The 25157-nt window shown below is 50.2% G+C and overlaps 10 protein-coding genes across 10 annotated transcripts; 6 read left to right on the forward strand and 4 right to left on the reverse strand.

Moving 5' to 3' along the window:
- Positions 1-175: 175 nt before the first annotated feature.
- TrAtP1_007782 (uncharacterized protein) lies at positions 176-889 on the forward strand (the record flags this gene model as incomplete). Its single annotated transcript, XM_014092609.2, has 3 exons — positions 176-264; positions 322-538; positions 599-889. The coding sequence occupies 3 exons, from the start codon at positions 176-178 to the stop codon at positions 887-889; spliced, it is 597 nt and encodes a 198-aa protein (XP_013948084.1).
- A 6-nt stretch (positions 890-895) lies between these two features.
- On the reverse strand, positions 896-1817 carry TrAtP1_007783 (uncharacterized protein; the record flags this gene model as incomplete). The annotated part of the gene is made up of 3 exons (XM_066113660.1): positions 896-1120; positions 1209-1430; positions 1497-1817. 3 exons carry the CDS (start codon positions 1815-1817, stop codon positions 896-898), a joined length of 768 nt encoding a protein of 255 aa, XP_065969746.1.
- A 378-nt stretch (positions 1818-2195) lies between these two features.
- On the forward strand, positions 2196-4924 carry TrAtP1_007784 (uncharacterized protein). Its single transcript, XM_014092611.2, has 3 exons — positions 2196-3022; positions 3099-4438; positions 4513-4924. Exons 1-3 carry the CDS (start codon positions 2491-2493, stop codon positions 4615-4617), a joined length of 1977 nt encoding a protein of 658 aa, XP_013948086.2. The 5' UTR covers positions 2196-2490; the 3' UTR covers positions 4618-4924.
- Positions 4925-5205: 281 nt separating this feature from the next.
- TrAtP1_007785 (uncharacterized protein) lies at positions 5206-8784 on the reverse strand (the record flags this gene model as incomplete). Its single annotated transcript, XM_066113661.1, has 1 exon — positions 5206-8784. The coding sequence occupies one exon, from the start codon at positions 8782-8784 to the stop codon at positions 5206-5208; it is 3579 nt and encodes a 1192-aa protein (XP_065969747.1).
- Positions 8785-8994: 210 nt separating this feature from the next.
- TrAtP1_007786 (uncharacterized protein) lies at positions 8995-9168 on the forward strand (the record flags this gene model as incomplete). Its single annotated transcript, XM_066113662.1, has 1 exon — positions 8995-9168. One exon carries the CDS (start codon positions 8995-8997, stop codon positions 9166-9168), a length of 174 nt encoding a protein of 57 aa, XP_065969748.1.
- A 112-nt stretch (positions 9169-9280) lies between these two features.
- On the reverse strand, positions 9281-9697 carry TrAtP1_007787 (uncharacterized protein; the record flags this gene model as incomplete). The annotated part of the gene is made up of 1 exon (XM_066113663.1): positions 9281-9697. One exon carries the CDS (start codon positions 9695-9697, stop codon positions 9281-9283), a length of 417 nt encoding a protein of 138 aa, XP_065969749.1.
- Positions 9698-12156: 2459 nt separating this feature from the next.
- On the forward strand, positions 12157-13210 carry TrAtP1_007788 (uncharacterized protein; the record flags this gene model as incomplete). The annotated part of the gene is made up of 4 exons (XM_014092613.2): positions 12157-12505; positions 12591-12798; positions 12869-13078; positions 13138-13210. 4 exons carry the CDS (start codon positions 12157-12159, stop codon positions 13208-13210), a joined length of 840 nt encoding a protein of 279 aa, XP_013948088.2.
- A 220-nt stretch (positions 13211-13430) lies between these two features.
- On the forward strand, positions 13431-14207 carry TrAtP1_007789 (uncharacterized protein; the record flags this gene model as incomplete). Its single annotated transcript, XM_066113664.1, has 1 exon — positions 13431-14207. One exon carries the CDS (start codon positions 13431-13433, stop codon positions 14205-14207), a length of 777 nt encoding a protein of 258 aa, XP_065969750.1.
- Positions 14208-14971: 764 nt separating this feature from the next.
- TrAtP1_007790 (uncharacterized protein) lies at positions 14972-16714 on the reverse strand (the record flags this gene model as incomplete). The annotated part of the gene is made up of 2 exons (XM_014092614.2): positions 14972-16297; positions 16412-16714. 2 exons carry the CDS (start codon positions 16712-16714, stop codon positions 14972-14974), a joined length of 1629 nt encoding a protein of 542 aa, XP_013948089.2.
- A 3127-nt stretch (positions 16715-19841) lies between these two features.
- On the forward strand, positions 19842-24460 carry TrAtP1_007791 (uncharacterized protein; the record flags this gene model as incomplete). The annotated part of the gene is made up of 2 exons (XM_066113665.1): positions 19842-23755; positions 23827-24460. The coding sequence occupies 2 exons, from the start codon at positions 19842-19844 to the stop codon at positions 24458-24460; spliced, it is 4548 nt and encodes a 1515-aa protein (XP_065969751.1).
- Positions 24461-25157: the final 697 nt, after the last annotated feature.

Consider the following 25157-nt stretch of genomic DNA (forward strand, 5'->3'; position numbering starts at 1 on the left):
CACCTCAAGGCCAGTCGAGGAACCAAAAAAACTCCACGCTTCAACCATCCAAACCGCCAATAACCAGCGACTGCACGGCACATTCTCGACACGACAGCAGATCACGAGGGCGCTGCTGCATATATAGAGAGCGAGAGACATATTTGATATTATTTCATCCTTTTCGAAGCACACAATGGCATCGGCTGCTGCCCCTCCTCCTCGCGGCCTCGCGCCGAACGCCTCTCTGCCCGCGAAAGTGCAGCCAATTCCTCCCAACCAGACGTGAGTTGCTCTCTATTAATCGAAGACGATGCACTGGCTTGCTGAAAATCTATCTAGTCTATACGTTACAAACCTCCCGTCAGGCAAGATACAGAAAGCAGACCTGCGAACAGCACTGTACATGCTCTTTTCGACCTTTGGACCGGTGCTCGATATCGTCGCCCTCAAGACAATGGAGATGCGCGGCCAAGCTCACATTGTATTTCGCGACATCCAGGCAGCAACCCAGGCCATGAGATCATTAGATGGACAGTCCTTTTTGGGTCGCACAATGGTGCGTTTTCCTCTGGAACCTAGACCTGCTCTCATCTGACCATTAACTAACCCGTCTTAGAAAATCCAATACGCCAAATCCAAATCGCATTTCGTAGCGAAACTCGATGGCACGTTCAAAATCCCCACAACGGCCGGCGCCACCGTCGTGGAACAGACAGAGCTCCAGCAGAGTATCTTTAACGCACCGCCACCTGGATCAGCTTTCGAAAAGCCTACCGTACCGGCTGCCACACCAACTTCGAAGAATGACGAGGCCGACGAGAACCGCGGCCAGAAGCGAACCCGTGATGAGGAGGATGAAGATAGCGAGGGCGATGTGGCAATGGAGGAAGATAGCGACGATGAATGAAGACGCTCAACCACAACGAGGCTGTCCCAATGAATGAAGACGTTTCTTCCAGTTCAAACGAGCCATCATTGGGTGGCCATTTCCTTGGGTACCCATAGGCCGACGCATCCCCCCTACCAGGCCGAACCAGATCATGAGATAATTTTCCATTGAGCATTCAAAGCTGGATATAGCGTCTCCCAACAGGCACGGATGAAGAAAGAAAGAGGGTACCCCAGTGATTGGGTGATGCTAGGGGCAAAGCTGTTAGTGCGGCCGGACTGACACTGGATTTTTCGGGATACCATAATTAACTTTTGCAATAGAAATGGAAACTCACATCTGCTGAGATGCCACCGATGCCCCCCACTCCTCGGCGGAGACCATCTTTGTAGGCATCAGGAATTAAGCGACGGAAGACGGTGTCGATATTGAAGGCGGGCTCATCTGGCGGGAGATCATGCAGGCTGAACCAGAGACATGGCACTCTATATGTAGGGTGCAGGTGGACCTCGTACGATACATAGCCAAACCCTGGCGCCGCTTTCGGATGTACGAGATTCTGAAGAAGTGTGAGAATATGCTCAAGGTATGCTCAAGGCGTAATAGCAGTATCAAGGTGGCATACCGCGTCAGATTCTTCATCATCAATCATGTCATTGTCTCCTTGAAGGAACCCATTTTGCTCATCGTGATCTGATATGGAAAAATTGCCCAAGTCGAGTGATATGTCGTTGGGGTCTACTGTCTCTTCCAGCGGCCGGATCACCTGAATATATGTGATGTATCCACCTCTGGTTGAATAAGTGAGGTCCAGAGCGGTGCAAAGCCTGAACTTCCATTTCTTCCTTATGGACCCCAGCCTTGCTCTGCAGTACTGGCTATCGAAATGATGGCACACTTCGGTGAACTCTTCTGAGGTCAGAAAGGGAAAGTCTTTGATATCCATCTTTGAGGAATTTTCTGGTTTGAGGACTTAGAGTTTCGTATTCGAAGTCCTCGCTTGCCTGCGAGAATTAAAAAAAAGAAACAAAAAAAAACTAAATTATGTTTCTTTGTTGAAGTTTTTAACCGAGGCTGCCGTTACTATTTGTAATGAGCGAGAACAAGGAAAGAGGAAAAGAAGAAACGCTAGAGAGCAGTACTTGTTAATATTTCCGCTCAACAAAAAGGACATTTGAGCAGTAAAACATCACGATATCTTGTTGGAGGGTTCAAGAGTTAAAGGCTGCACATTGGATACCAATGCGGAATTGCCCCCCTACTGTATAGCGCAAGCCTGCACTGGTGGCGGGCGATTAGCTGCGGGCTAAATGCTAGGGGTCTACAGCCGCGAACCTTATCGATTGGAGGTGACATGTCCTTTTTCCTTGGCCTCTCCGGGTGCATGTGTCCATTCTTAGCCAAGGACCCCTAGACGGGCTCGTGCAGCCAGTCTCTCTTTTGTTTTATTCTCATTTATTTTTGCTGGGTTGAGAATCCGCAGGTGCTGGAATATCCGAGTGTCTCTTTTTCGACGTCTGGATCTGGTGAATTTTTTTTACTTGCTTTGGGTATTGCGTTGTCTGTCCATCTAATCGCCTCTAATCTCTCGCTCCTCTCGACATGACCTCGTCGATCCAATGATCCGCGACCCGTTCGGCATACACAACAAAAACGTATTCAAGGCTACAGCTTTCCGAGCGGCGCAGAACATCAAGGACGCAGCGGCCCAGGCGGGCGCAAATGCACTAGAAATGTCCTTTTCCATCCCGAAAAACGTGCCCAACTTTGCCGACTCCGGCCGAGCGCTCGAGGACCGCGCCTGGGCGGCTCTGTCGCGGAGAGGCGGAGGAGTGCTGAATGGCGGCATGTTTGAGAAGTCGGACTCGTTGCCCATGTATAAGGATAAGCCCTACGCCTATGCGCCGTCCATGCGACTGCGGCCGTGGTGGCAGCGCAAGAAGGTGCTGGGGATCATCACGGCAGCTGTAGTTTTCTTCTTATACCTCACGGGCTTCTTCTCTGGTCATCCTAGAGCAAGGACCTCAGAATCAGCATTATCGTGGCTAGGCTTGGCACAAGAGAAGGATCAAGTTGATTGGGACGAACGGCGGAAGCATGTGGTCGACGCGTTCGAGGTGAGCTGGGATGCTTACGAACGCTATGGATGGGGTATGTGATGTGATATGCCGTGATATCATTGTTATGTAATGGAAGCCAATTGCTAATGAGTCTTGGGCGGTATTAGGCAAGGATGAATTCCACCCCGTTTCAAAGACGAGCAAGAACATGGCTCCCAAAGGACTTGGATGGATCATCATCGATGCTTTGGACACCATGATGCTAATGAATCAGACCTCGCGCCTGCGACATGCGCGAGAGTGGCTTTCTACGTCGCTGACCTGGGATCAAGACCAAGATGTCAACACTTTTGAAACTACCATTCGAATGCTGGGTGGACTTCTCTCTGCCCACTATCTTTCCAACGAGTTTCCTGACCTCGCACCACTGACCGAAGACGACGAGGGAGCAGATGGGGAGGATCTTTATCTGGAAAAGGCTAGAGATTTAGCTGACAGGTTACTTTCTGCATTTGAATCCGAGTCGGGCATTCCATATGCTAGTGTCAATCTGGGAGAATACAAGGGCCTCCCATCACATTCTGATGGCGGAGCATCTTCTACGGCTGAGGCCACCACTCTCCAGCTTGAGTTTAAGTATTTGGCAAAGCTTACGGGTGAGAAGAACTTCTGGGACAAAGTCGAAAAAGTCATGGAGGTTATCGATGATAACCAGCCGGAAGATGGCCTTGTCCCCATTTACGTCTATGCTACGACGGGCGAGTTTCGAGGCGGCAATATTCGATTGGGAAGCAGGGGTGACTCCTATTATGAGTACCTCATCAAACAATATCTGCAAACAAACAAGAAGGAGCCCGTTTACCAAGAGATGTGGAATGAGGCCCTCGAAGGCGTACGAAAGCATTTGGTCACTTACACCGAGCCTTCTGGATTCACCATTATCGCTGAGCGCCCCGATGGCTTGGAATATCCGTTGTCTCCGAAAATGGATCATCTGGTCTGTTTCATGCCAGGCACAATCGCCTTGGCGGTCACCGATGGCCTCACCGAAGCCGAAGCTCGCAAATTGCCTACCTGGTCCAAGAAGAAGGACGACGACATGCAGCTCGCCAGAGAGCTCATGCAAACCTGTTGGGGCATGTACAAATACATGAAGACGGGCCTAGCAGCCGAAATCACATACTTCAATACTTACAACCCACCGCCGGCTGCATCAGCACCTCATCAAGCCCCGGCCGAGTTTGACCCTGACCCGAATGCCGAGTGGCGAAAGGACTTTATTGTTCACTCCAACGACGTGCACAACCTGCAGCGTCCGGAGACGGTGGAGAGTTTGTTTTACATGTGGAGGATAACGGGCGATGTCAAGTACCGTGAATGGGGCTGGGAGATGTTCAAGTCCTTTGCCAATTATACTGCGGTGGAAGACAGAGGGGGCTTTACGAGTCTGCTTGATGCCAACACTATTCCGCCAACGGTCAAGGATAATATGGAAAGCTTTTGGTTGGTAAGTTTGCAATGGCTTCAACTTTTTCTCGTACCCGTTTATTTCAAGTTACTAATGAGATGCTGCTCATCTAGGCCGAGACACTAAAGTACATGTATCTCCTCTTCTCACCAAATGACCTGCTCCCGCTGGACAAGATCGTACTGAATACAGAGGCCCATCCCTTCCCCCCGGTTTGATATGGGACCATTATTCTCTACTGGGTGGCAGCGAAAGCCTCGGACCCCAAAAGCCAGCAAAAAGGCTGAATAAAGAGCTGGATGACATTTCTTTGATAGAGAACGTGAAAAGGGGGTGAGATTGGCGAGTGGACATTTGTTTTATCATGTCTGGTGTTTTACAGCAAATGCGGGGTGTTTGGCGAATACGACCTTCAATGTTATATGCACATAATTTCTATAAAAGTCCTAGGTTATGTACTAGAATAGGACGTATATATATGGCATGATTGCAATGATTATCTCCTTGGTTCTCCCTCTTTTTAAAGTGCAGGTAAGCCGATTGAATTGTCATTGAAAACTGTGCTGGCCATATCATATATAGATGATAGTGTGATGATGAAGTAACTCAAAACGAAGCGGATCGCTTTACACACGGGAGTTGTTCAAGCTTGAGCACAATTAGATAAATGTGATCATGCCTCCTTTCTTTTTAACACAATAAATGACATTTCCGCAGTTTATAGCTGTGGGAGTCGCGAAGCGGTGCGTATAGATAGATAGTTGTAAGTATGTTGAGTTTTAATGCCCATTCGCTTGCCTAGCTTTCTATTGTACTGGGTAGTTTGCTGGACGGATCTCTTTTATTATAGCCTTCATGTCATATTGTTCACCAATAACCAATCTTCCACCATCTTCAGGCATGTTGATAAAGGAGCTGCCATCGTTATCAACACACCAACTAATCTCTTCTCCGAAGCTCCGCCGGAGTAACACCTGATAGAGGGAGGGAGCATAAGGGCCCTTAAAAAGCGTGGGGTAGAAATCTTTGCGCTTTCGTAGTGTTTCCTCAGCAAGCTCTACTACCCAAGATGAATCGTTGTCAAGCTGAGCCGCTATATCATTAAGGTATTTTTTAGGTAACATTGGCTGACTGCCTAAGACCTTAATAGCAGCGCTTTGGATATATGGGTCATTGTCTTTGAGTCGTGCTGCTAAAGCATGAATAATCTCTCTTGGCAAGTCCAATTGATCGTATAATGCAATAATAGCGACTTCCTTGAGGGAAAAGTTGACTTTATTATTATTAAGAAGCGCTGTTATAACCTTGAGAATCTTGTCAGTTATGCTTGATTGCATGCTTAAAGCCTGAATAGCGGCTTCATGAATAGAATAATCTTCATTATCCTCAAGCTTCGCTGTCATAACCTGCAGAATCTCAGTAGGTAAGTTTGATTGACTGGCTAGGGCCTCAATAGCAGCTATTTGGACAGAAATGTTTTCATTTTCCTTAAGTTGCGTTGCTATAGCCTGGAGAATCTCGTAGGGTAAGCTGGATTGATTGCCCAAGGTCTCAATTGCGGATACTCGAATATAGCTGTTGTCATTATGCTGAAGTTGCGCCGCTATAGTTTTTAGAGCTTCATCAGATAGGCTGAAATGCTGGTTCAAGGCTCCAAAAGCGGCTTGTCGGATGGACCAATCCTTGGTTTTAAGCCGCGTTGCTATGTCCTCAAGTCTCTTACTCTGCAAGCCCAGTCTTTTAAACAGGCCCAAACCTTTTATAGTAGTTTGCCGGACTCGCCAATCTTCGTCTTCCAACCGCGCTGCCATAGTTTCAAGAATCTCTTCAGGTAAGATCAATTGCCGAACCAAAGCCTCAACAGCGGTTTCTTGGACGAATTGACTCTCGTCTTCAAGCCGCGCTGCTATAGCTTTGAGAATTTCATTAGGTAGGGTCGATCGTTCGCCTAAGGCCTGAACAGCCCAGTATCGGACGTCTGGATGCTCGTCTTCAAGCCTTGCTGCTAGAGCCTCAAGTATCTCATTAGGCAAAGCAAATCGTTGACCTAAAGTTTTCACAGTAGCTTGGCGGATAGATAGATTCTTGTCTTCAAGTCGCGCTGCCATAGCCTTGAGAATCTCATCAGGCAAAGCTAAGCGTTTACCCAAGGTTTCCACAGTAACTTGGCGGATAGATGGATTCTTGTCTTCAAGCCGCGCTGCTATAGCCTTGAGAATCTCATCAGGCAAAGCTAAGCGTTTACCCAAGGTTTCCACAGTAACTTGGCGGATAGATGGATTCTTGTCTTCAAGTATCGCTGCTATAGCCTCAAGGATTTCTTTAGGCAAGTTCGGCTGTTTGCACAAAATTCTTAAAGTGGCTTTTCGAACCAAGTCCTTGTCTTCAAGCCTCGCTGCTATGATCCTAAGAAACCTATCAGGTAAGGCCAACTGCTGTAAGGCCTTGACGGCAGCCATTTGGGCACTAGAGTTTTTGCGACTTAGCCAGGAAATTGCTAGTTCAATGATGCTCATTGGAGCTGTGGCCCCTTTTGTGAACGATCTCAAAATCATTTTCTTGACTTTATCCGATGCTTCACGAAAGGCAGTGTCCAATGCCAGCTCGGGAAATTCTACCTCACTTGCTAGGTGGGAGGAGCGACCATGTGCGATTTCACATTCAAAAAGCAACCACTTGGAAAGCCGTTGTTCTAGGTCGGCTCGAATTGAAAAGTTACTTGATACTTCGCTCAAGCAATGCATAACCAGCCGTTGATGCGCAGGGCCTAAGAAGTCAAGTGGCTCCTCCTCGATTTTCTGAAAAAAGAGGGATGCTCCTTCCGGCTCAGCGTCAAGTAATCCAGCAACAAACCGCCACAGGATATCGTAACGTGCTGTGTATTTGTGCTTCTGAAAGAATTCGGCAGGCTCGATCTTGTTGACGTTTCTACTGCCGAGTTCCACACAGTCCAAAGGTTCTCTAGCAGTCCATTGCCGTACAAAACACCGCGCGGCGAAGTATTCCTGAAAGGTCAGGTGTATAAAGTGATAGCTTCGGTTGCAGTTTTCTGATGACGGATTTGAAGCTCGTAGAAAAGAAAGGGATGAAGCGGCCTTGTCTAACAAGAAGCCCGGAAAGTGGTCGGATATGAAGTTTAAATGCTTCGACTCAAATTCTATCATATCACTACACAGCCCAGCAAAGGCAAGACTCTCAAGAAAAGAGATCTCGTCTTTAACAAGTTCTTCGATCTTTTGCTGACTTGCATATTGGATGTGATATGGTGTCACTAGCCTATCGTTATGTTTTTTCTCTAGTCTCACGACATCCTTTTTCCACAAACTAAGTTCTATAGTTTGGTAAAGGGCGGTCATTGTCTCCGGCATGTCGCTGCGAATATCCCTCCAAGTGTAGCAAAGCGCATCCAGCTGAATTGGAATGCGTACAAGACCCTGGATAAGCCAGTGATTTTGAAGAAAAGACTGTATGTTGCCAACTGTTTTCTCGTCAATCTCAGTTGTTTTTGGATTGGTAAAGGTTTTCCTAATGTAGTTCTTGACTTGATCTGGGTAAAAGCCGATGGCTTCCAATTCAAGATCAAGGTTTAGTGGTAGCCTGCCGGACGGTCGAGAAGTTACAATGATGTTTGGCTGTTCCAAAAGCTCGTTAAGGAAGCGAGACATGCTGTTGCCGCCAGCTAGTTCTTGGGATACTTCATCTAGGCCGTCAAGGAGAAATAAGGTCCTGCTGGAGGAGGACTCCAGTGCTTGGGCTAAATGTTTAGCAAAGTCCGGTTTATTGTTCGGCAGAGAGAAATATTGATGAGTGAGAAGAGCTTCGAAGTCATATGCGGGGTGCTGGCGTCTTTCTTCGAGCTTTAGGTTCCTTAGAGGTACCCAAAGGATGCGGTCAAACAAGTCATTCCACCCACTCCATGTGCCTTGAGTAAATTCATGGACAATCTTTTTGCATAGAGTGGTCTTGCCAACTCCAGCGCGTCCTCGAATCAAGATTCTTCTTGGCTGTATCATTTCTCCATTGCGTTCTTGGCGTTGACTGAAAATTGTGGCCAATTCAACCTGAACTGTCGTATCTGGTGTCTCGATCTTCTGTCGGTTAAAGAGGGAAAACGGGGAGGCCTTTGTATCTTCTGTCATTGGCCGATCTGAGTCTTGAACATGCTGTTCCACAACGGCAAAATTGATATAGCATTGATCCATCGGCAAAAGGTCGCCAGAGAGTCGTTCAATCTTGAGCTTGTCCACGGCATAATGCTTATTGCGTATCCAAGCGTCTGCGTCGTCGAGTGGTGAATTTGTACGTAAACCCTGAAGAATTTCTTCAATTTTTCCAACAACACATTGATAGTCTGGATCTTCAGGACCGTTGAACTTATTCATCATTACATGGCGTCGATGGAGTGGCAGTGGGTCTGTAACAATATCCAGAGTTGCTGAAGAGCTATCAACAAGCTATCAAGAGTCAGCCTTGCCATGAAATTGCTTATTTAAAAGAAATGATACCGCCAAGAATTTTATCGTACTCACCGGCTTTGACGGAACAACCAAATCAAGCACCCCAGATGGAATCAGCCAGCTTAGAGGAAATTTACGATGAAGACTCGTCAAGCCCAATTCATAGAAGGTAACCACTTGACAGGGATAATCTTTATCGTGACACAGCTGAGTGAACCTGCGTACAAGTTCCTCAAGGTGGAAAGCCGATCCCTTGACGTCGTCGAGAAGATTGCTCACTTTGTGGCCCCGAATCGAAGCCCAGGCTCTTAGACCAGGCTCCGCCCAGTCTGCTACATCTTGGAAGGAGGTTCCGCGGAAAGGCGTAGCAAGGAAGACAATCCCGCGTGTCGATTGTCTGACAATGGCGTATTCGATAGATTGGCTAGCGATCACGAGAGCCTTGATCAAAATGATGCCCCCCGAGACATGATGCAATAAAGACAATCGGCCTATCTTTCGCCTTTGCATAGCCAGTCTTTGTTGGTAAAAGACGGCGTTTGATTCCGGCAAGCAAGAGCCGAGCAAACTCTTCCGCAGTTTTCTGGATCAAATCTGGCTCTTCAAGGAGATCTGCCGGCCAGTCACACGTGAAGATCCGGGCTGGTCCTATTCTTTCTGGAAGCATGCGCGGACATGCCAGCCAGTTGACATCCTCGCCAGGATGGCTGGATTTCGAAATCCACGTGTCTGGAGACTTTGTGTCCAGGCCATGGATGGCAATGATATCGATGTCTGTATCGGCGTCGGCGCCGGGGGAAGGGTGGATTTGGGTGAGACTAACACCGCGATTGTACGCCATTTCTGGTGGGAAGCCAGCCCGGCGTCTGGCACTTCTAGGAGTTTCTATCCAGTAACACACTTTCAGTCCAGAGTGGAAATCTAGAGCAATACAGAGCAGTGCAAGGAGCAACTGTTGATACTACGCAGGCAAACAAGAGGCATGCGGGAGAATTTAGGCAGGAATTTGCCCAGCAAGAGACGCAAGGCTCAATCAGCGAAAATGGCAAGCCGAGGTGGACGGCGGCACGACCTCCAATCAACGTCGTAGATGCTCCTGCAGGCTCTTATTGGACTGTAACATGCTGCAAATGGTACGTCAGCCTTATGAGAAGCACTGGGGCGAGTCTTGTTCAACTTCAATATTAATCCATCCCATATAGTTTGTCATCGCACTTGGTTATATCGGCTCTGACATCTGCTGCTCGAACTATCTTGTTCTAGAGATGGTGGAGATGGTTGCGACGTCAATGTTGTGAGAAATTCGCCTTATTCGGCTTGTTCGCCCGTCGAATAATTCCATCCGTAACCGACGCATCGTGATCTGACCACGACTGGCCCCTGTCTCTATTGTCTGCGTCGTGCTGTCAAGACCTCTGCGACTTCCATTGGCTATTCCATGCTGTCTGTCCTTGCTTGGCCATACAGCTGTCTTTCGCGGCACCATCCACATACATACGTGTAGGTAGGTAGGTTGTATTCCAGCTACACGTAGTTTACAACCAGGACAAGCAGGGCAGCCTCACTTATTCCAAAGAGACCCCAAACGGATCATGGCGGAGAACGCGCCACGCGGAGGATCCCATGCGGGCTATCGCTAGGATCAATCACGGATTCGTTAGATGCCTGGCAGTTGGTGGCTTGCATCAGGCTAGGTGTTCCATGCGTTATCTGCCCCGTTGCCTTGCAAGTTTTTAGCGGCGAGAGGCGTCAGGATTCTAGGGCGAGACGTTGGTTCGAGTCAGGGTCTCTCTGGAGAAGGTGTGGAAGCTGAGAAGGTGGGTGACTTGTTGACACGGTGATTCTAGACTCAAATTCCCAGCCCTGCGAATGATAGAGCTGTTTGCGCTCATACATCTTCACCCGTTCGCCTCGTTTCAATGGTCATACGAGCACATGCTAAAGTAGCAGCGGTATGCAGCACTACAGTACCTACCTACCTGAATCCTAGCATACCTTATCAAAAAGTGCCTGTATCGACTGCTATGTATTGCCAGTTCTTATCAGCGTCTCCACCCCACCTGATTCCAGCGCAACGCATCTCCAACTCCAGGGCCGGCAGGAATGTAACGCTGTGTTTTGTGCCTTTTGCTCTCATGTTCGCGCAGCCAGCATCAGCGGTGCATCGTCCCAACTCTGTAGAGCCTCAATCTCATTGATGCATGACGGATAATGGATAATGGATAATGAGCGACACTCTCACTGGACTGGGCGCTATCCGACCCGTGGCACAGCACGCACAGGCTCCTCCCCCGCCAAAGGGACGAACCATGTGCTGCTCCAGGGCTGTTTTAGCACGCACGCTAGCAGCCACTACAGCGGCCGAGACAGCGTCGCATCCCGCAGGCTGACGGGCATCCGTTGCATCAAATCAAATTGACCAAATCAAAGCCGATCCGGGGGCTGATGCTGATGCTGATGCTGGAGCTGATAGGCCTACAAGCAGGTGTCGAGTCAAGCTGCAGCCTTTGCCGCTCTGAAGCACGGATCATTAGCTCGCCACTGATGGTCTATGGCTGCATGTGGCCTGCCGCTATTCCTCCATCTCTGTACTGTACTTGATACTCGACCTATCTCTCTCAATCAATCCGTGTTTTTGCGTCTGCGCCACCCCTTGTCTGACGTTACCGCCAGCCCGAGATAAAAAGGCACCATCGAGTTTTACTAGCCAGTTTATCCACCGATCTGTCACTGCCAACTAGCAGCAATAGTTATTAATTCAACCGGCTCGCGCCCCCCAGAAAAGGAGCCGACTTTCTTCTTCTCGTCAGCCGTCTTTTTCCTCACCAGCTCTACAACTCACACATTTCGCCGTCGTCGCTGCACCTTTACTGCTTTTCTTTTTTCTTTTTTTTCGCACAAGACCCCCGCCCACTTCCACATGGCCTTGGGGCTGGGATAAGCCTTGTAGCAGTTCACGGTGACGACATCCACGTGCGTGTGACGCTGGTACCTTTTTTTTCTTTTCTTTTTCGAGTTTCCGCACCTGCATGGCAGCGCAGCCAACTGGACCCTGGCTCCACGAGTCGGACTATCGTGCCGAGGCGACCAAGATACGACGGGACTGATTCACCATCTCCCGCCCCAATTCCACACAGAGACGACAACTCTAAATACATTGACGAATAAAACGAGCAAAAGAGACTTTGGTGGCAAAAGAGGCACCGGTATAAGCTTTGATCGCAGCAGCATCCTCGCCGCAATTCTTATCGATTGCTGGCGACCCGCCCCATCCGCAGACAAAGGGCTTCTGGCAGGACAATGGCTCCGCCGCCGGACATCGAACTGAACCCTTTTGGAAACTACAAGATCAAGGAAGAGTCCCTGACCCACGGGAGCTCCTACAGCATGCGGGAACCAAACTACGAGGAGACCAAGGAGCCGCGGATAGACCGCATCATCAACAGCTTCAGACGCGACCCAAACTCCAAGTTCTTCCCGAGCCGGGACCTCGATGACATTGGTCCGCTGGAGAGTGTGAGGCGACACAACAATGGCTCGCCCTTTTACGACTTGCGACGGGCTGCGCTGGCGACGGCGAATTCGAACGGGTTGTCGAGGAAGCTCAAGGGGCGACATTTGCAGATGATTGCTATAGGGGGTTCAATAGGTGCGCATGCCTTTCTGTTAAACACTCAGTCAACTGGGTATTCACCACTACTTTTACTAACTTTGATGCTTCTTCTCTCTTATAGGTACTGGCCTGTTCGTGGCATCTGGTAAGGCGCTTGCCGCGGGAGGCCCTGCGTCTCTACTCCTCGCCTTTTCCATCGTCGGCATTATGCTATATTGCACATGTCAGGCATTGGGAGAACTCGCAGTCATCTACCCCCTTGCTGGCTCGTTCTCATCGTGGGCGACACGTTTCCTCGATCCTTCTTGGGGGTTTGCCATGGGCTGGAAGTAAGTGTTGTCCCTATTATTGGGATGTTGATATTTCGTGAACCACTCGCTAATCACCTCCGTCTTACAGCTACGCTATGCAATGGCTGACCATTCTGCCTCTGGAAATTATTGCAGCGTCCCTTACTATTGGTTATTGGGATGAGCATCTCCAGAGAGCCATTTTCGTCACCGTATTCCTTGCCACCATCGTCACTATCAATATGTTTGGTGTCAAGGGTTATGGTGAAGCCGAATTTACATTCTCTCTGGTCAAGATTGTTGCTGTTATTGGCTTTATGTGAGTTTGAACAAAATGTCTATATTTCAATCTTTTTGCTAACTCCCAATGTCCTTCAGCCTCCTTGGTATCGTTCTCAATCTCGGCGGAACCCCCCACACAAGGATACATTGGCGGCAAATACTGGCATGATCCCGGCGCCTTCCACAACGGCTTCAAAGGCCTCTGCAGCGTCTTTGTCACAGCCGCCTTTGCCTTTACGGGCACTGAACTCATCGGCTTAGCGGCGGCCGAAACCGCAAACCCGAGAAAATCCCTCCCGTCTGCTATCAAGCAGGTATTCTGGCGTATCAGCCTCTTCTACATCGTCGCCCTGACTCTGGTTGGGCTGCTTGTGCCATACGACAACCCAATGTTGGTTGGCGAAAACAACGCAGATGCGCGCGCGTCGCCCTTTGTCATTGCCATCAAGTCTGCCGGCATCGAAGTTCTCCCCTCGGTCATGAACGCCGTCATCCTCATCGCCGTCTTGTCTGTCGGAAACTCCGCCGTCTTCGGATCCTCGCGAACGCTCGCCGCCCTCGCCAACCTCGGCCAGGCCCCCGAGATCCTCGGCTACGTTGACCAAAGAGGACGCCCGCTCGTCGCCATCCTCGTAGCCGCAGCATTCGGCCTCCTCGCCTACCTAGCCGATCTCAAACAGGAAAACTCCGTCCTGGACTGGCTCCTCGCCATCTCCGGCCTCTCCTCCATCCTCACCTGGGCCTCCATCTGCGTCTGCCACATCCGCTTCCGCCGCACCTGGGCTGCTCGCGGCCTCCACCCCAGCGACCTCCCCTTCCAATCCCAAGTCGGTGTCGCGGGCTCCTACGTCGGCCTCGGCCTCAACATCAGCGTCCTGGCCGCCCAGTTCTGGGTCGGCGCCTTTCCCATCCCCACGCCGGGCCACGAAACCATCACGCCCTCGTTCCAGGCGGAAAACTTCTTCCTCAAGTGGATGGGCGCGCCAATTGCCTTGATTTTCTTCCTGGGTCACAAGCTTTACTACCGCACGAGCTACGTGCGCATCAAAGACATGGACATTGATACCGGAAGGAGAGACTTCAACGTTCCTATTCTTGTGCAGCAAGAACGGGAAGAATGGGAGACTTGGCCAAAATGGAAGAGATTCTACAAGTGGATGTGTTGAAAAACAAAAACACACCCTGCTTATTCTTTTCTGGAATTTTTCTTCATGGCTAATTAATCTCCTTCCCCTGTTGTTCCCTGCTTTCTTATATCCCATGTATATCCATTTTTTCGCCAATGTCCCAACATCTACATAACCTACCTAAGGGAAGGCTACAACTACTAAAGCTTCAAGGCGATTTATCTAGCAAGGCGTTTGGAATATCTTCTGACCAGCAAAGGCGGAAATCTGTTTTATCTCTCTCTCTCTTTTGTTTTTAATAGCAATCAAATCGTAAATAGTGTGACAGAGTTTCTTAATTCACAAATAGTTCGAATCTTACATACAGAAATATTAACAAGTAATCAAAATCTCGCAAAAACATACATCGTGTACACTATATTCCAATGCCTCATAAGAAAATCGGCAGAACCATTCTTCCAGAGGGCAAGACAGCTCTTTGTGGGAATCAAACGCAGAAAAGTATGGGAACCAGACATAGAAAAGTATGGATAGTAACAGGCCGTGGTGATGTAGAGGGCAACAAGCACAGCAAGAAAAATCAGAAATTAAGACAAAGCGATAACATCATAAAAGTAGAAGAAGAAAAGAATTATAAAAAAGAAATTGACTCATGATTCATAAGCTGCGTACTGCAGGGCATTAAATCATACATACTAGCGCCCATGGGTATCGCAAACTTTTTCCATTCTCTTCCTCCATCACGCACATATACAACTACTCACCCGAGTTCTTTATTTTCATAAAGCAACATATGGGTCGCTTTACAGGTCCCAATGGGCGCTCTTTTGCGTGCCGTTATTTCCTCTTCGACCGATCATCTGCTTGGGTGCCTCGGCTGCGGAGTCACCGCCAAAGATAAAGTCTCGCTGAGCACCCTTCTTGCCGCCCATACCATCGCCAGCAATGTGAATCTTGGTATCTGGTGGCGGCGCCTGGCCAGGCTGGGCTCTGTTTTCCTTCTGTGGGGCTGGCGATTCGTCGGCAAGACTCCAGCTCGTGTTCATCGTCTTGATAACCTTTTGGAGACTCTCGGTGACGGGCTGGCGCGGGGCGGCGGGCACGGGAGATTCATCCGACATGGCAAAGTGAGGATCAAAGTGCTTGCCGCGATCTTTGACGTTGGTGATGTTGCCTAGAGCACGGCCGGCAGGGGCTTCCTCTGCCTCGCGGTCAAAGAGGTTGTTGTTGTACAGACCATCATTACGAATAGCGCCCCGAGATTTGGTGGCGATGCGTCGCTCTTCGGGAGGGAGTTCGCCATCATCTTGCATCTCGAAATGGGCCTCTGCATCGCGTCGAGCTTTGCCAACCATTGGCTTGACGGGCTCCGCGGCGCGTTCCTCCCCTGTATCAAAGCGGCGCGCATCAGGGTTGCTTCCTTGCGCTCGACCGGGCTTTGCTTTGACAGGGGTGGTGAAGTCATCGAAAGACCACGTGCTGCCGTGCTTAGATTTGGCCTTTGGAGCCACTGGGCGGGCGGAGCTTGCTGCATTGGAGCCTTCACTCTCTTCCGCAGAACCATCATTCATGGCAAAGTGTTGGTATTTAGCAGGGTGAGCGCGGATATACCTGGGGCCCTTTTGCTCGTCGTCATCGTCGTCAGAATTGTGCTGCTGTCCGTCAAAAATGCGAATAGGCTGAGCCCTTCCCGCGCCAATCTTGGCGGGTGGTAGCGAGCGACGTTTCGCGTCATCATCCCAGTGCTGGGGTTCGTCGTTCAGAATGTCGGTGAAGGCGCGCTGCTTGGGCCTCTGGCCGGAATAGGGAGAGACAACGTTGGCGGATTCGGCATTTTCAACCTCTTCCCTGGAGCCAAAAAGATGCAGAGAAGCATGAGGATCTCGCATGGCATTGGTCGAAGCGTTGCCCCGTGCCTTTGGAGTGCTGTTGCCATTCTGAGCTTGCGCAGGGGTAAAGGTGGACTTGATGCAAGACTGAATGAGGTTGAGCTGTTCTTTGCCATCCTTGATGGGCCAGTTGCGACCGCTTTTCCCGATGATCTCGAGCTGCTTTAGGAGCGAGGCCTGGTCCCATTGCTGGCGGATTTGCACAATCTTGCCCTCGTCATCGAAAGTCACGATATGCATCTGTCGGTTACGCAAGCAAGGATCAAGTTAGCCGCGTCTCAGAGACTTTGATACTGCCGTCAAGGATAACGACCCGGCAAAACGCGACAATTGGGGTTTGGATTGGCAACTCACAATAGGCAGGAAAGCTTCTCGATCAGAGAGGAAGTTGTCGTCGAGACCAGGCAGATAAACCCCGCCGCTGGTGATGAACTCGATGTGTGTGTCGGCCTCGACGGCGATGATGCTCTGGCCGTCAATTACGTTGAGCACGTCTTCCTTCTTCTTCTTGACCTGCCTTTGCAGGTTGCTGAGATGCTTGATGATCTGGTCGGCGCCGACAATAGACGTGAGCGTGGTCACGTAGTGCAGCGAAGCATTGTCAGCCAACAGCGCCGAGCTGGGCGAGGCCAGAAACTGCTTGTAAGTGGCAGCCATGGCGTGAGGGAGGTTGATGCGGCGGGAAACGTTGAGATGTTCGCGATAGAGTCGCTAGACGCTGGACGCTGCCGACTAAGGATGGATGCGCTGGAAGCGTCTACAGATTGCGATTGAGCGGCTGTGGCTTGAGATGATGTTCAGATCGCTTGTGACGCCAAAGTGACGATGACGCTGGGAGCGCGCAGAAAGGAAAGGATAACGAGTGGAGCGATGGGTATGAGCCGTCAAGGAAAGAAACGAAGCTCCAGCTGTCGATGCAAACACGACAGGTAGGGAAGAGGACAAGTTAATATGTCCAGAGGGAGGGCAACGAGAAAAGATGGAGGCAGATCAAAACAAGCTACTGGTGGTTGTCGTGGCGGGGGTTTTTCTCACCAGTGCCTGGCAGGTTTCTGACCAGGTACCCCAGACTCCCCTGCCAGGTACAAGCAGCTGCAGGCGCCGCACGCAGGCGTTGCCGGTACTCGCAGTCCACGGCGCAGGTAGAGCTCTAGTCGTCCTAGTCCGAACAGCCTGCCTTAATTGGAGGGCACAATGCGGTTTGAGATTCAATCCAGTGAAGCGCGCCCCAGTGTGGCCTGTGCTGCTGCTTCTAGGGTGAGCTTGAGACCCGACAGCGGCCCCTGTAGAAACGGCTGCAGCAAGTAAATGAAATGAAAGGACGGCTGGCCACACCGCGAGCTTGCGGCAGCAAGGGGCCTCGAGGAGGATTCCCCAGGACCGGCTTAGGCTGCTGCTGTTACTGCAGTCGTGGCGGGCAGTTGGCAGAACTGGAGCCAGCGTGGTTGGTGGGTTGATTGGCGGAACTGGCGGAGCATGTTTGCCTCCAGTGTTGTCTGTATACATCTAGATAGTGTATCTTAATCTCGTAGCTGCCTGGGCCCCAGATGCTCAAGGTTCTTGTCTATTGTTTACGATACTGCCGAGCAAGTTGCCATGATATGAGTCTAGGTTCTTCCATCTCTACCCATGTACTTCAGTTGTAACAGCGGTGTCCTCTCTGCGCTTCGTATATGGCCACTGACTTATACCGACTTTTTGCAGTTTTTACCCCGTACTCGTACATGTGCATACACAGACGCTCTCCCGCGCATATAAAAAACAGCCTCACGCAGGTACTGGTACGCACGTCTGACAGGCTCCCGGTCCGGCGCCCCCTCATTGGTGAATGCGCTCGCGAACCGTTGTCGTGGCGCGACTGACGCGCAGCAGAGCGGAGGGCCAGAAATGGAGGGGCTCGACTATGCAGGTACCTCGCGATACTTGCGCTCTACAAGAGGCACGTGTCGCGAGACTGTTGCTCTCCGTCTGGTACTGCGACCAGTTGTACCACCGCTTGATCCAAGCAACGCGACCAAATGAAAGTGCTCCCAGGCGATATCACAGGGCTGGCTAGTCGTGTTTCTGCCATCTCGTAGCCCCCAGCATCTACTCCTGCAAGTATTCGTATTACGCAGAGGATTGCCACGGTTCTAGCCGTCCACCCATGGCTAAGATCTGGGCCCCATCATTGAACTGGGGGAATGGTACCTGTTGTAATACTAGATGAGATTGACACTGATCCATGAGCAATGACCTGGAATCCATAACGGAGCACAGTCTTGCTCTCGTGCGGCCGCCTTGGGCTTTTCGCTTTGCCATGTGCAGAGCCACGTTGTTACAAGCTGAAAGACTCGGTGGCTCACCTGCGTGGCTATATCTCAGCTATTTACTACATTGCTAGGATTTTGCCGGCCAAGAGCAGCAGGAATTAAAAAAAAAAAAAAAAAAAGTGAAGAATTCGCCCGCTATACATGCTCCCCCTCATGTATCCTTATCGTATTCACTTTGGAGAGTAAAAGCGAGACCGCAGTGACCAAAGGTCGAATCTCAAGTTCACGATACCTGAGTAGTGAGCAATAATACAGAATAACATGCGGATCCATGGAGATGGATCTTCGCTCCACCCGTGTTTCATCAGGTCCGAGCGCATCCTGCTAGCCATGGCTCAAGTACCCGTCCCGTCAAGTATGTCACGCAGTGGTATGAACCGATCTGGAAAGCAGTTTCGGCTGCATCAACCTCTATACAGCCAGCGTCCTCTTATCAGACTTGACGGCCATGCCCGGATTTCCAAGGTGCCTAAAGCGGCTGCTACATTTGAGTGCCGGAGGCTTTGGCACCTACTCCAAGTGTGCTTCGTACCTACAAGTCATCTCTCTAATACTGCTCCGTGCTGCAAACAGCCATCAAAACACGAAATTGCTCCAAGTGGGCCGCAGAGTGTTTGGAGCATGTGCAGTGCTTCATGCGCCATGAAGACTGATGCGTGTTACATCATACCTGCAAGATGGACCATGTGTGACTTGGCACTTGGCACTTGAAGCTTTTGCTGCTGATGCTGCTGCTAGTCGCGGCACAGTATGCTAAAGCTCCATGCTCAATCGACAGGTCGCAATGCAGCGTTTCCAGATCTATCCTTCTATTTACCTGGACTAGCGCCAGTAGGCTCAATCGCCATGGATAGGTACCAAGTAAGGCTATAGCTCTCTGGGGACATATTTTGGTACTTTGATATTGGTATGGCTGCTGTTGTTGCTTGTTGGTGGCGCAAAATCTTATGCCAGGGCTATAATCTGATGCGCGTGCTACTAAACAGAAACAAGCTCCATCACATCACATCAGACTGGAGCTATGAGCACTCCCATCTCTACAAAGACTCGTGTGGCTGAAGCTTGTGAAAAGAGCAAAGCCACAGCTCGAGCTTGGATTGATTGACGTGGCCGCCGGATACGGCACCGCAGAGACAAAGATGTGGCGACTTGGCCCCAGCTAAACATGCGCCTGCGCCACAGCTGGAGCCTATGAGCCCGCCGTGCGTTCATCCACAAAGCTGACGAATGGCCCAAACAAGGACTCGCAAGCAGCCCGAAACACCTTCTGCAACACATCTCGATCATACCAGGGCCTTAGAGAGTGGGCGAGTTCGTTGTATAGCTATTTCCTCTTCTTCCGCCTGCTTTTCTCCCATCTACAACTCTCCATTCCAGGCTTCAAAAGCGTCACAGCTGGCCTTTACATCACACGCCGAAATCTCTCGATACATCCGATTCTTCATGACAGCTCCGAGCGACGCACCCGAAATATGATGAGGCTCACAGCCAGGGCCGCGGCGCCGTCATGGCACTTCCTGCTGCTATCACTGCTGTGGGTGCTGGCGCTCGCAAAGGACGCCCCCAAGCTCTCCGTCACCAAATTCGAGCACCCGCCACTGGGCCTTAGCTACTTTGAAGACAGCGACATTGTTGTTTTCCACGATGTAGATGCGGGCATTATATACCGGTCCAACGATGCCGGGGCCAATTGGGCCAAGATCGGAGCAATCCCCGAAGGCGAAGCTCTTTTACTCACCACGCATCCTTTCGAATCGAAATCGGCATTCGTCCTGACCATGGGCAAGCACCACTATAAGACTGATGACCAAGGCGAGACCTGGTCCAAGTTCGAGACCCCGGTCGTTCCCAGCCGATTTCAGCACGAGATCTTGGTGTTCCATGCAGACGACCCGAAGCGAGTCATTTTCAATGGCATGGAGTGCGACGGCATCTTTTGCGACGAGCAAGCGATTTATACTACAGATGGCTTCAAATCAGTCGAGCTGCTCCGCGCCTTCACGGCCGGCTGTTGGTGGGCCAAGCAGGCGCCAGAGTTTACGACTGGCGATGCGGATCTGGACAAGAAGCGAGTGCTCTGCATCATCAAAGATCCCTTCTCCCTCTTTGTGGAGGACCAGCGACTGGTCATCTCTGACGATTTCTTCGCTGTGGTCGACAAAGAGGTGCAGGAATTCGAGCCCAACATCGACATGAGCAAGGGTGTGGGCGGAGTGGCTAATATTGCCGCCGTCAAGAGCTACATTCTGGTTGCCACCTCGTCGTTCCAGAGTGACGAGATGGCTTTGTACGTTACTGACGACACTCTCAAGTGGCACCGCGCCATGTTTCCGAGCAGCGACAACCATGACCACTCTCACCAGATCAACCAAGAGGCATACACTGTTCTGGAAAGTACCAACTACAGCATTCAGATTGACGTCATGACTTCTTCACCGTCAAATCCCATGGGCGTTTTGTTTACAAGTAATTCTAACGGCACCTACTTCACCGAAAACGTTCCTTACACCAACCGCAACAACAAGGGCCATGTCGACTTTGAGAAAGTCCAAGGAATTCAGGGAATATTCATCGTCAACGTGGTAGACAACGGCGCCGACGTAGACAAGAAAGGCGCCGAGAAAAAGGTCGTTACCCAAATCACCTTTGACGACGGTAGAACTTTTGAGTCGATCAAGGCCGGCGATGACAAAATCCATCTCCACTCAGTCACTGAACTCGATAACATGGGGAGAGTATTCACTAGCCCTGCGCCGGGTCTTGTTATGGGTAATGGAAATACGGGCAAGTCTCTTGGCAAATTTGCAGACGCCAACCTCTATGTCTCGGATAATGCCGGTATGACCTGGAAGGAGGCTTTGAAAGGGCCTCACAAGTACGAATTCGGTGATCAGGGATCGATTCTTGTTGCCGTCAAAGATTCCAAGAAGGACGATGTTTCTGAATTCTCCTACTCTTTAGACCACGGAGAGCACTGGGAATCAGTCTCATTGCCCGACAAGCTCACTATCAAACCTGACCTCCTTACGACAACGCAGGACTCAACCAGCTTGAAGTTTCTCCTCATCGGTGAAAAGGAAAAGGCCTTTCACATGATTGCTATTGACTTTGGAGCGCTGGACAAGCGGACTTGCGAGGATAAAGACTTGGAAGATTGGTTTGCCCGCGTGGATGACGATGGAAAGCCAACCTGCATCATGGGTCACAAGCAAACCTACCGTCGCCGGAAGAAGTCAGCGGACTGCTTCATCAAGAGTGATTTCAAAGATCCAGTTGCCAGCACCGAAGATTGCGAGTGTACTGATGCAGACTTTGAGTGTGACTACAACTTCAGAAGAGATCCAGATGACAACAAAGTTTGCAACAAAGTTGGCCCCATTCCTGCCCCCGAAGGTACCTGCAAAGACAAATCCGATACATTCAAGGGCTCTTCCGGCTGGAGGCTCATCCCCGGCAACACTTGCAAGCGAACCAAGGGTGATCAGAAAGATGATCCGGTCGAACGCAAGTGTGACGATATTACCGTACCAGGCACACCGGGCTCACCCACTTCTCCGGCAAACGGAAAGGTTTCGCACAAGCAATTCATTTTTGACGAGACCAATCTCCAAGATTTTCAGAAAATCTATCTTGACAGGAGCGATGCCAGTGCCTCCAATGATGAGACTATCATTGTTAGACCTGCTGAAGATGAAGGCAATGGTAGTATAAGGATTGAGCATAAGCTCTGGATAACTAGAGACCACGGCAAGACTTTCAAACGCATCTTGGAAGGCGAGAAAATTCAGGGAATTTACCCTCATGCCTATCTCAAAGATGTGGTTTACTTCACTACCAAGGACAGCGACAAGGTGATTTATTCTATCGATCGTGGCCAGAGCTTCCACAGCTTCAAAGCACCAACGGAACTTGGAAAGGGGCTTCCTTTGGCTTTCCACCCTGACAAGAAAGACTGGCTCATCTGGGTTGGTGAGACTTGCGACAAAGTTGGAGGAGAGAAAACCTGTTTCAAAGAAGCGTCAATCTCGATTGATCGCGGTGACAATTGGAAGACGATGCTTCGCTTTGCAGAGAAATGCGAGTTCACCGGCCACTCGGCATACAACTTCCGGTCCTCAAAACAGGTCATGTGCCTTGCTAGAGCAGAGGAGAACAATGATGCGAAGCTGACCATCGTAACCAGCGACGACTTCTTTCAAGAGGACAAGTCCGTCTACGATGGCCCAGTTACCAACTTTGCAACCATGAACGAATTTATCGTCGTGGCTGGCAGGGATCCAGAGACTGAAGATATGCACGCTCTTGCTAGTCTTGACGGAAAGCACTTTGAAAAGGCGCACTTTCCGTACAACTTCCACGAAGGCCATGAAAATGAGTACACGGTACTTGACAGCTCTACTCATGCTATCAACCTGTTCGTCCGTACCGAGGGCGGCGCCGACAGAGAGTATGGCTCAGTCATTAAGAGCAATTCCAACGGCACCTCGTATGTCCTCAGCGCAGCCAATGTCAACTGCAACGAGGAGTCGTATGTCGACTTTGAAAAGGTTACGGGCCTCGAGGGCGTCACCTTGATCAACATTGTTGCCAACGCCGGCAAGGATGAGAAGACGAAAGATCTTCAGACCAAGATTTCCCACAATGATGGCTCCGAATGGAGCTACCTTGCACCCCCTGCCAAGGATGTGGATGGAAAGTCCTATCAGTGCAGCAGCTCCAAGGGAGACGAGTCGTGTGCCCTGCACATGCACCACTACACCGAGCGAGATGACAAGAGAAAGACGTTTGCAGCAGCTACGGCTGTGGGTCTCATCTTTGGTGTTGGCAACGTTGGGCCTAAGCTTGGCAATATCAAAGACTCCGATACGTTCATGTCAACGGACGGCGGCATCTCTTGGAAGAACGTCAAGAAGGGTAGCTGGTCATGGCAGTACGGAGACCAGGGTTCAATTATTGTTCTCGTCCAAAGGTATACAAGCAATAACCCGGTCAAGACCCGCTTTGTCTCTTATTCGACAGATGAGGGCAATACATGGAAGGACTTGGAGTTTGCCGATTCGGACGTATCGGTCCTAGACATTACCACCCTGAGATCTGGCACTTCCCGCAACTTTTTGCTTTGGTGCAAGTCCGGTCGAAACAGGCTTTTTTCTGTGAACCTTGATTTCTCCGGCTTAGCCGACAAGGCTTGCGAATTCACCAAGAACAGCGACTCGGATTACTATCTGTGGTCTCCCAAGCATCCCCTGCAAGATGACGATTGTTTATTTGGACACGTTGCCAAGTATCTGCGCAAAAAGACGGACCGCGAGTGCTACAATAAGCAGAGTCTTCAGCGTCTTTACGAGCACGAAGACTGTGCTTGTAGCCGACGAGATTATGAATGGTAAGCAAATAAAAGAAAATTCTTGAATCCATGTGTAGGTGGCGATTTGGAACTGACACCATACTTGTTAGTGATTTCAATTTCGAATTGGATAACCACGGACAGTGCCAGCTTGTCAATGGCTTCACGCCCATTACCGGAACTGAATGGTGCGACAAGTACCCAAACGAGACGTCGTACTATGAACCGACGGGCTACCGTAGAGTTCCTCTGTCGACCTGCAGTGGTGGCAATGAGCTGGATAAGACGTCAACAGAGCATCCATGCAAGGGCCATGAGGACGAATTCAAGAAGAAGCATCGCACATCTGGTGTCGTAATCTTCTTCGCCGTCATCATTCCTTTTGCTCTCGCCGGCATAATGGGCTGGTACGTATACCGCAACTGGAACGGCAAGTTTGGCCAGATCCGTCTCGGAGAAAACTCGTCGACTTTTGATAGCGATCAACCTTGGGTCAAGTATCCCATCATTGCCGTGTCAGCTGTCGCAGCGGTAGTCGTCTCCTTGCCGGTGATGCTGTCCAGCTTAGGCCGCTTGGCAACCAGCTCCTTTGGGCGATATAGCCAGTCAAGTGACCGCAGCTGGTTCTCAAGAGGAACTCGGAGGTTCACCACCCGGGATAGTTTTGCTCGTGGACGAGGCGACTACTCGGCTTTGGATGATGAGGGTGAGCTGCTGGGTGAGGAGAGCGATGAGGAGGTATAAAGGGAAAGAAATTGAATAAGTAAAAGAGGGGAAAAAAAATTAGACAGGCAGAAGCAGTGTGGGTGGGCTGGAGAGGGGGGTTTTTACAGATGTATGTGGGTGTACATGAATGGGTGGCTATCCGAGTTGCATGTATCAAAAATTATCTACAGGAGGAGTATTTGTTAGGTTATTCAGCGGCATCAAAGCTGCCGTGAATGTGTTTGTCCTATTATTTTTTAGCGAAGGTTCATTGCCAATTTTAGGATATTGTACATGCTAGATGTGAGAGCAGTTTGGCACCAGTGCTTGACTACACACTTGCCATAAGATGAGAGAACGTCTATGAGATAGAGACTCTCGCATTGATACCTGGGCGGGCATATTAACTGACCCCCCATTCACGATTATGAAACGAAAACACACGTCCCCCAATACCAAAACCATCAGAGTCAAGGGTAAAAAACCACCCACGCAACTAAGACACGCACATTTCATCTCACCTACTTTGTCACTTGACCACTAAAACAAAAGTAGAAAATAGGAAAAAAAAAAAAAAAGCGGTCGCACTCCAATCGTATCTCAATCATCCCTTCAAAACGCACACCCCCCCCTTGCTTTCCCGTCCTTTCTCTCCCTGCTTGAAAAATCCACACACATGCTCCTACTTCATTGGACACCAATAACCTCCCGCTCCCGGAAGATGGATCAACCAAAA

The sequence above is a fragment of the Trichoderma atroviride genome, chromosome 4 (assembly GCF_020647795.1).
Source record: "Trichoderma atroviride chromosome 4, complete sequence".
NCBI classification, from domain to species: Eukaryota; Fungi; Ascomycota; class Sordariomycetes; order Hypocreales; family Hypocreaceae; genus Trichoderma; species Trichoderma atroviride.

Coding starts and splice junctions, on each gene's coding strand:
- TrAtP1_007784 (XM_014092611.2), top strand. CDS start 2,491: ATGATCCGCGACCCGTTCGGCATACACAACAAAAACGTATTCAAGGCT. Junction 3,023..3,098: donor TTACGAACGCTATGGATGGG/GTATGTGATGTG, acceptor GGGCGGTATTAG/GCAAGGATGAATTCCACCCC. Junction 4,439..4,512: donor ATATGGAAAGCTTTTGGTTG/GTAAGTTTGCAA, acceptor CTGCTCATCTAG/GCCGAGACACTAAAGTACAT.